This window comes from Callospermophilus lateralis, chromosome 15 (genome assembly GCF_048772815.1).
Source record: "Callospermophilus lateralis isolate mCalLat2 chromosome 15, mCalLat2.hap1, whole genome shotgun sequence".
Classification (NCBI taxonomy): Eukaryota; Metazoa; Chordata; class Mammalia; order Rodentia; family Sciuridae; genus Callospermophilus; species Callospermophilus lateralis.
The window spans coordinates 48,935,888-48,946,120 of NC_135319.1; the positions used below are offsets into that span (position 1 = coordinate 48,935,888).

The window sequence follows — 10,233 nt, forward strand, 5'->3', positions numbered from 1 at the left end:
TGTGAAAAACGTTGCTACGGTAAGAAAAGAAGCCACTGTCACTGTCATCTGCTGGAATTATTAAGAAGTGCAAGGGAGACAACACTGGGCGGGGGGGCTGCCTGTCACCCCCATGCACTCAGTGGTCAGGGGCCTTTGAAGCTGAACCCTCCATTTGGGAAGGCCCACCAGGGTCAATGTGGAAAATAAGCTTTGCTGACTTCAAACACTCCAGAGGGCGTGGCCACCCGCTGGCTCCCTGGAGCATGAGCACCATGCAGCCTGAGCTGCACCACTAGCCTTTCATTTGGTAAGACCATGGTTTGGCGGAGTTGACATCCTGGACTGTGGGAAGCCACACCCCTCACAGTGTGGAAAACTGGCATGAAGCAGAGCCCACACACGGATGGGCAACACTCAGACCACACCCTGTATGCTCCAGAATGCTGTTCTGGTCATCGACCCAAACCCAAACCCACCGCGCCTGTGGGTGCCTTGGGAGTGGGCACCCCAACAGTCAGCTTTAGCAATGAAAGCCCAGCCTGTCTGCAGCTCCTCCAAAAGGCCTGAGCGGTTTTTTTGCCCTGGCTGTCTAGCATAGTCAACCTTCCACTTCTTTTCCCTCCGTGCCACTGAAGAGCTGGGAAATTCCATATTTCACAATAAGCCCATCTTTAAGGATGGGCTGGCTAGAGGCTGAGGAATGAACCAGGTCCTCACTACTCAAAGTGTGCCCCACACAGCATTAGTACAGCATGCATCTTGCCACAAATGCAGAATCTCAAGTCCCGCAGCCTGGACCTTGTAAATCACTCTGCATTGTGGTGTGTGTGTGTGTGCGTGCGCGCGCGCGTGGGCACGCGTGGGCACGCGTGCTTTGAATCCAGGGCCTCATGCACACTGGGCAAGGGATCTCCTACTGAGCTACATCTCTAGTTCCTCATTCTCCCTTTGAACAGCGCCCCCCGCCCCCGCCACCAGGTGATTTCTGTGCATATGAAGGTTTGAGAAGCCCAGGACCAGATGCTCTCTCCAGCCCTTGGAAGAACAGATCTGATATCCCAAATGCAAATTTCCTAGGCCTTCTATCCAGAACACTAGAACACACTGCCTTGGAGGGTAGAAGTCCCAGTTTCCTTCTCCGTATGCTGAGGGTTAGGAAGTTACCCACCCAAAAAGCATTTTAAAGAGGGAGACACTTTTCATCGGCTCCTACTATGCACAGAAAGGCAGTGGAAGTTCAAATGTTTCACAGGAAGCTTGACCTTGCCTGAGCCTCAAAGATGTCTCCATGAGGCCCAGTGTTTCCAAGAGGCCTGGGGACTTTGGTGTCACAGCACAAACACAGTGCTTTCATCTGAACCACAGAGGCATCCCTCTGGGGGCTCCACAGCTCTGAAGTCCCTGGAAGGTGCTGTTGGCTGCTGTGATTCACAGATTAGCACAGCCACTGCCACTGTGAACCAAGACACCCCAGCTACCCACTTTGGGAAAGAGGTCTTGGCATTGCAATTCAATGACAATTGGTTGCCTTCAGCACCAGGCTTTTCGTGCCCCAGGGATGGAGAGACAGAGACTGACCCAAGGCAAGCGCTTACTCCTTGCTACCAGGCACCCAGTGAACTTTCCTATGCAGGGAGGAGACAGCGGTGAAATTTAGCAAGGGCCCAACTGGTCCTGCCCTTGGAATCTCCTCTTCCCGGGCCAAACACTGGTGTAGCTACTGCTGTCCTCTTTGTGGATATTTAGTAAAGTCTTCAGGGCACCTGTAGGTGGGGTCAGCCCACAGCTTGCAAAGAGAAGACTGGGTCCTCAGCACCCTCCTAGAGAGCTATACAGTGCAGTGAATGACAGTACCTACCCCAAAGGGCTGAGCTCTGTTACAATCCCCAATGTGGAGATGAGAAAACTGAGGCACGAAGCACTGAGGTCCTTGCCTGAGGCTGACCCTTGGGCACTGCACATCAGACCTGACATCTGGGCAGGCTGCTCAAGGTGAGGACAGTTCAGTCAATTTCTCTCCCAGCAAGACTTGCCCATGATGTGATCCCCCAGCAGGGGAGCTCAGCTGTGCCCTGACTGCTGGACATGTTCCCAAGGTAAGTTCAAGGGCAAGTGTTCCATTGAACATACTTAGGGAAACACAGTGCAAGCTGTTGTCAAGAAAAATCTTATCTGGATAGAAAGCGTCCTGGCCAGGACACAGTTATACCACTGCAGGGAACAGGTCTGGAAGCTCTAGACTTGGGATAACAAGGACAGAATTAGTTCCTCTTCAAGGGTGCCATGCTGGAGAGCCATACCTACCCATTGAATGCGACAGCTGTCCCCCTGCCAGCCCTAATGCTCCAGGACCACCATATCATCCATGCCTGCCAACATCCCCACCATCAACAGGTTAACCATCCTGCCAGGTTTTATCCACACAGCCTTCCTGGGATGCCCACCCAGCCACAGTCATCTCATATCACCCAAGCCAAAAGACACCAGCCCAAATCTCAGTCTGATGTGAATGGATTGCTTGACTCAAGACAGTAGACATCTGGCTCCTTTTGTCTCGAAATCCCTATTTATTATAGTCTGTGTCCTTCAAGATTCATAGTTCAATAAATCAGAGAGATAATAGCCTCAACACTTTGTGAAACTGTGGTAGCCCCCTTTACAAGAGGCCATTACTTCTGCTCCTCATAAGAATCCTACAAAGTAAGTATCATGATGTTCCTTTACAGATGGAGAGATCAAGGCTCGACTCGATCACCAGCCAGAGATGCCCTGCTGACAGGTGTGAGATCCACCATTTGACTTGGGTCTGTGTGGCTGCAGTCTGTGACGTCCTAAAGAGTGCATTTCCATAGAGAGAGCCAGGAATGAGAAGCACAGGCTCCCTGCACAAGGACAGGCCAGCCAGAGCTACCCCGTGACTGGGATGGGAGAACTTCTCCATGGCCACCCGCAAGTGATCTGATCAAAGGCGAGTATCTGAAGGTCATTCAGTGCAGCAGTCCCCAGGTGAGGACGAGACCAGGCACAGGGGCCAATCCAGAAACCAGAGTTTCAAGGCACTGAAGCTGCAGCTCTGATTGAATCACCAGGCCAGACCCTGGGTAATTACCAAGCCATAATGGGGTCTGATATTTATATTAGTCACGAGCCCGACGGAGAAAATGTGTTGTTTTCTCAGACACAGCCATGGAGACAACACCTCAATAATTCATTACATGCAGGCCTTCCTTGATCAAACCCAAGTGCCTACAAGGGCATCAGCTCAAACTGAGAATATCAGGGAGACTGCGAACAGCCACACACAGGCTCCGGAGCAAACCACAGCTCCATGAGGAAGGGGGCCTCAGCTTCCCCAGACATTTAAAGAGAAGCAGTCTGAGAGCTAGAGGAACAGAGGAAGGGCGTAAAGACACAGAAGTGGTTCCAGGCTGAATTCCTAAAGGATTGCTGGAGAACTGCAAAACACAGGCAGGACCAGAGATTTTACCCATAATGCCCCTCTCCTTTCCCTCTCCTATGTGGAATCCCAGAGTGGGAAGGGACAGCAGAGCTCACAGATTTCAAACCTCCTATTTGACACACAAGGAAAGACAAAGAGGTTAAAGGACTTCTTCCAAGTTGTGGCCTCATCCAGGCTACAAAACACTAATGTGCTGCCACAAAACATAGTAGTTCCTCTTCACCTTATCTGCAGCTGGACTGGACCTCAAAAATGCCATTTTCAAGTGAATAGAGAGTTCTGATGAAATCCAATAGGGTAAAAAAAAAAAAAAAAAAAAAAACCAAAAAACAGCAATAATGTGAAAAGGTACAACAAAGAGCACACAGTACCAGGATGACCACGCCCAGGTGGCCAGTGGGAGAAAATGTGGTTAAGTTTTCTCTTTCACAACCTATAAAAACTCTACATTCTACTGTTTTCAAAATGTGAAAGTCATTGGCTCTATGTAAATTGGAGACCAAAGGTACTCATGGGAAGAGACCCCACACTGCACATGCACTGTCTCAAAAATGATGCAGACCCAGACACCAAATGCGTGTGATTTGGAGCACCCTGCTGAAACATCTCTCGCTCTCAATTTCAGATGCTGAAAAGGCCTGCCTTCCTTGGGACTCCACCTCTGCTCAAACCACCATGGGCCTGGATGAAAGTGAGGGCAGGTGAACACATCCAAGGATGGGTAGAACTCTGCAAGAAGCAGCCAAGGTTTGCTTGGAAAAGCCAGCACTAAAATAACTGTTCTCAAGTTAAGTTAAAAACTTTCTTCTGCACCAAGTCTCAACAACACTATCAAATGGCTTGGAAGGGTCAAAGAATGTGTCTGCAAAAAAAAAAAAAAAAAAAAATGCAGACCCCAATGGTAAAAAGAAAAGCTTAGAAAAGGCCTAACTTGCCATTATTGGTCATGATGAGCTGGCTACGCACCATTGCATTGAACAAATCAAGGGGCGGGCGTGTTTTAAAGTGGCCATAAGATAGAAGAAATAACTTAATCTCGTCCTATATTGGCCTCACTTATTTTCAATCAACCAAAACCCATCTCGTCCCAAGTTGTTTCCTTATAGAAACTTGCAGCTATGTGTACTCCGCTGGTCTTAAAGTTGCAAAATACAGCCAAAGATTTACAGATTGTTATTTCTAATGATCATTGCCAAATCCCTATTTTCTTATGAAAAATTACACAAGTCTTGCTTGGTCATCACTTAGGACAGAATCCTTATGTGAACTATCGGAAGAGCATTTCATGACAGACAGGCACTGTGGTAGCATTTACATGTTCCTTAGAGTAAAAAGATTTTTAGAAGCGATGTTTAAAACCCAAGGATCACAAAACCAACACATCTTATTCTGAGTCACTGAAAAGTTTTCATTCTATCAAAATTGCCCACTTCCTGAAAAACAGAAGGCTGTCAAAAAGTTCACTCAAATCATTCTGTCTGGAGAATATTGTAAATGCATGCAACTATGAGCTATCATTCCCCTAAGGACAGTGGCTGAATCTCAGTAAAAGGGGGGGAAAATTCCAGAATTGAAGTCTGTCAGGGGGAGGTGGAGGAGAGGAACTGTGTGACTAAGAAGGCTCTGTGAATGAGTGTGTTCACAGGGGGTGGGCTAGGCAGGGGGCATCTCCAGCACTGGTGCTTAGAATTTTGCTTAATCCAAGGGATTCTTCCAAAGGTGGGAAGTCTTCCTCCTTGACCTCTATCATCCAGAAGGTAATCCAAAGAAAGCTGGATAGCCAACCTCTGGAGCCAAGCAGAGAAGTGAGAAGACAAGGAAGAGAATATTTTTTTTATTTTTCTCCCTTCTTCCAACACACCAGTATTTTCCAAAACACAAACGTGCTGCCACAAAACACAGCTGAGCTCCAGTAGCACCCAACATGATGTATAATTAATGACCGGAGACAGCGCCTGGGTTCGCCCTTGTGTTTGTACAATCAGCCTTCACCCTAGCCCCTGGTTTTCCTCCTTCTGTCCTTAGTGGCCAGGAGGCTGCTAAGAGTTGCTGTGCCATATGAAGTTTGAGGGGTCTTGAGATTAACTTTACTAAGAAAGGTGCAAATATTTACAGACCAAGGTGTGTGTCTACTCTACACAGTTCCCCTAGACATTCTCTTCCTCCAAAAACTACGAGTGTTCTAAAGTCATCTAGAATGGCAATTACTCAAAAAAAAAAAAAAAAAAAAAAAAGTAGCTCTGTCTCTTTTCCCCATTCTTTCTTCTCTATTCTGCGGTTTTCTATTAAACACTGTCTTTTGCCCCAGCCCCCATCTCCAGCCAGTGGCAGGTGGTGGAGAGAGACACCTCTAAGGTTATGGCCAGGCGGTCATCCTAGCAGCCACACTTCCAAGGTGCAGCGAGCCTGGTGGGCGTCTTTGCCAGGAATAGCCGAAACCACCAGGAGCTCCAAGAAGGGGCTCCGTGAAACCGCGGCCTCCGCGGGCTCTGTGCGGCGGGTGGCCCTAGAGCTCCAGCTCTTTGTTGCTGGTAGCATTTCTGGGGACCCAAAGTGCGTGGCCTGGGGACAGAAGTACAGGGGCAGTCAAAAAACTTGGGGTGTGGACATGTTCTACAAGAATGTCTAAAGACTAGAGTGGGAGGTGACATCAGATTTGTGACCTCGCCACCTTCCTAAAGTCCCAGCCCTATGGGTTGCCTCCAGTTCTGGGATGGATCTCCCCAACTTTCTCTGCCGCCTCAGGTACCCAGCTTTCTCTAGCCAGGTTCCTCCCCTGGGATTCCCTAGTACAAAAGAGTTCCCCCTTGCCGAGGCACCTTTCCTTCTTTCGGGGCCCCAAGAACTCATCTCCGCAACAGGATCCTGAAGTGCGGCTGTGCTCCCCTGGCCCACCGCGAGCACCCGCGCCGCGGCAGGTGAGCGGGGCGGAACACGCACCCAGTAGTCCCACTTCGTTTGTCCCCACCGGACTGGTTCTCCTCACCCCGCACCACAGCACCCAAGAGTCACGTCCCCCACCCCGGCCCCAGCCGCAGCCGACTGCAACCCTACAATAAACAAGGGAAAGGATCCGGCGTCCGCGTCCCGAAGCGCACCGGTTGCGGGCAACTCCTCACCCCCAGCGCGCAGCCGGAGCTGCTCCGATCGGAGGGCGCAGGGACAGCGGTGGGAAGGGAAGGCGAGGAAGGGAAAGCAGGCAGGGTTGGAGGGAGGCACTGCGCCCTGCGGAGCGAGGAGGTGGGTTGCAAGGGACGCGGGGAAGCACCGGCGGGGCTGGCGCAGGCGGTGGGCGCCCGGGGCGCGCTTACCTTCGTCTTGCCCCCGCAGTGGCAGCAAACGGTCCACAGGTACTTGAGCGTCCGCCAGAGCAAGATGATGAAGAGGCCACCGAAGAAAGTCACCATGGAGGAGGCCAGGAAAGCCCACCACATGCGTTGGCCCCGGCTGTCGCACGGCACCTCCATGGTCACCGGGATGATGAGCGCATCCATCTTGGGCTCGTGGACCGAGGACGAGGAGGAAGAGGAGGAGGAAGAAGAGGAGGAGGAGGAGGAGGACGCGTCTAGGCTGAGATGGTTCGCGTGGATATTGCTACTCATTCTAAGACCGCTGCCTCCGCCGCCGCCGCCGCCGCTGCTGCTGCCGCCGCCGCCACCATTTGCCATAGCTAGCAACGGGCGGCCGGCGCAGGGGCTCGGGGGAGCTCCTCCCGCCGCCAGCGCCACCCCGAACACCCATCAACAGCCATGTTGCTGCTACTGCTACCGCCGCCGCCGCCGAGCGCGGGGAGGGGGGCGGGGAGGCGCCTGGGCTCGGGGCGCTGTGCGCGACCTGGCGGGGTGCGCGGAGATATATACAGCCAGCCGCCGCGCCCGCCCTCCCCCGCCGCCGGCCCGCCCGGGGGGGAGGGGATGGAGCGCGCGGGCGGCTCCCCCTCCCCGGCCCGCGCCCCGCTCACCCCGGGCTACGCTGGCCCGAGCGCCCAGAACCAGGGAACGCCGCGGGCCGCCCGCGCCCGGGGTCTGTGCCGCCCCCGGGCCCGCCCGGGCTCCGCGCGCAGGCCCGGGTGCCCTGGGCGCCGCGCCGCCCGCCGTGCGCCAAGCGTGTGCGCTGCGCTCAGGCCGGGGACCCCCCTCCCCGCACGCCTCCCGCGCCGCTAACTAGCCGCTCTTGGCTTATTAAGCGGCACCTCGTTAATAATGTAGAATCGGCCCCCGGCGACCCAGCGCCAGCCTGCCTTCCCGGCTGCGCTTGGCTCCTAATCGCCGCCCCTGTGCAAGCCGGGCCGCCGCCTCCTGCTAGCCCATGCTCCCTGGACCCCGAGTCGTGTCTCCAAGACGCTGAGCCTCCTATGCCTCCGCTCGCTCTTCCTTCTTGCCTCCTCCGGCTCCTCCTCGTCACCGTCCTCGCTGCCCGATCCTCTTCGGCGCGCGCCCCGCGCTCCCCGCAGCCGCCAGCAGTGGCAGCTGCAGCAACTGGAGCGGGCGCGGGCTCAGGCCGCCCGAAGCGGGAGGGGAGGAGGCTCAGCGCGCTGGCTCGCTTGGGCTTGGAGCTGGGCAAAGGCAGGCAGGCCCCTTCGCGGTGAACCTACACGTGCCTCTGACCACCCGAGCGCTCAGGGTAGTGCGCGCCCAGTCCAGGCTAAGAACCCAGCACCTCTCTCCAATGATGCTGCACACCCACACACACCCTCCCCGCTGTGCCAAGCGTCTTGAGGGACTCGGGGAGAGGGACAAGGCTCCAGGGCCAGAATGTTTTTTTCCCAAAAGAGCCCTCAATGGGGAGGGAGGGGTGGTCAGCTGTCAACTTGATCCCACAGGCCCAGTGCCCCAAGATCAAGGGGCTCTCAGCGTGAGGAAGTTCCTGACCCAGGATACATGACGACTACCAACCCCATATTTCGCTTTTCTCTTTATATCTAGGTGCCCCAAGGCCCCGCGTGTGGTCAAAGGGCCATCTGGAAAGCTATGGTCTGTGGCCTCTGATAGCAGCAGGTGGTTTTGGGCCTTTGTAAGCAACAGAGGCGCCTAAGAGTAGTCAGAGGTGGACACCAAGAGCAGCCTCAAGCATGATGCAGGCCCCAATGGACAACAGGGTTACTCAAAGAGTCCCTCCCCTCTTATTGAATCTCAGACTCCGGCTGGGAAAGGAGTGTGCCAGGCCTCATTTAAGCTCCCCATTCCCAGGTTAGAGTCTTTCCTCCTCCCCACTTAAAGGGGTCTGGGTTTGTTCAGCAGCCTCCATCCCAACCATAAGGCAATTCCCCTATTGATGTTCTCACAAGCTTTGCTCCCTCTGGACACCATGCTTCCTCCAGCTACCTGCTGGACCACAAGTTTTTCCAATGATAATTAAAACAAAGATTATCACACTCTCCCCTCACTGTCCACAGTGATTTCCCCAAAGTTTCCAGCTCATTAGTGTAAGCCTAATTGGAATTCTCAGGTTCCCTTCAGTTCTTCCTGTGGTAGAGGCCCAAGTTATCCTCCTTAACTGTAGGGGCCTTCTCTGTCTGATTCAGGGTCAGTCCTGCCCTTGCCCTTGGAGGCTTAGGATGCAGGGGAGGAGTGGGGCCAGGCAAGGCCAAGCTGGGCAGAGACTGAAGGAGATGCCTAAAACTTCAACTGGTTGATTGAGAATACCTTCATTGGGTTCAGTGTAAACATCTATTAGAGAAGCATTTAGGCCAAAGTCAAAGAAAAAAAAAATGGAATGCAGTAAGATTTCCTGAGTATTGGTATCCAAAAAGCAGTGTGTAAAAGAATTGCAGATAATATTTCTGGAAAGGAAAACTGTCAGAGTTTCCATTTTGTCATCTGATGGTACCTCCAACCTTATCTTTCTGCAGCCACTCTGACATATCAGTCTCATATATGAAAAGTCCTGGGTCTTTTACAGTCCTGTGCTGGGGAGGAGTTCAAAGTGACTGCAGCATTGAGGTTCCTTTATTTTTTAACTTTTGAAATGACCACACTTTACTGTCTTTGTACTTCAACGTATGCAAAGAAAGTTAAGGCCTTTCCTTAAATCAAGTCCAAGATTTGAAATTTTAAAATAAAATCCCCGAGATATAAAAAGAGAAGCAGAAGATAGGACCGCCTCACCAGTGGAGTATAAAACCTCCACAATGGAGTTCCTCATTCACAAAATTAATCTTCTGGAAACCAACAAGTCTCCCTAGGGTCCTCCTACACCATCTCCCAAAAGCCTAGATCCCTGTACAATGCCAGTCTCTGGGCTGTTAGCAAGAGGCTACTGGCCTTCTGTCCCCCAATTGCAAAATCCACAGCCCTGTCTCTCCCCATCATCACCTTCATCACTTCAGTATCCTTTGAGAGGATGCTGGAAGGCCCCTAAGGCACCCTCTTCTTCTAATTTCTACAGAGAGGTTCACTGTCAAAATCAATAGTCTCTGTTCCCACAATCTCCAATTCCCTCACCACCTCCCTGAGTAGTCTACCTGGTAGGTGTTGAAAGAAAACACCACCCTCCACTAGGGATAGATGACATTAGGCATTTTCCCAGCTCTTTCCAGCCACTTCTGCTCTGTCCAAAAACTTCTGTGTCTTGTTCAGAAAACCTGGCAACTGGTCTTACCAGTGTAGGAAGAGGTTCTGCCTAGACCCAATGGATCCTCAAACTTCAAAGGAACCTTAGACATTTTCCATTTAGTTGTGTTCCCTTATTTGTAAAACCTGAATAAAAACAGGGACCATACTGCCTGCCTCACAGGGTTATATATAAGGATGAAAAAGAAAACACAATACAGATCTTGGCTGTGATACTAT

General features: G+C 52.3%; 1 protein-coding gene across 2 annotated transcripts in view; it reads right to left on the reverse strand.

Annotated features, from left to right (window-relative positions):
- Positions 1 to 7,110, reverse strand: part of Kcnma1 (potassium calcium-activated channel subfamily M alpha 1) — a 702,402-nt gene extending 695,292 nt beyond the window's left edge. For both annotated transcript variants that reach the window (XM_076834841.1, XM_076834840.1), the window contains exon 1: positions 6,754 to 7,110. In XM_076834841.1, coding sequence (XP_076690956.1) covers positions 6,754 to 7,110 — 357 coding nt within the window. The remainder of the gene's footprint in view (positions 1 to 6,753) is intronic.
- Between the last annotated feature and the right edge of the window lie 3,123 nt (positions 7,111 to 10,233).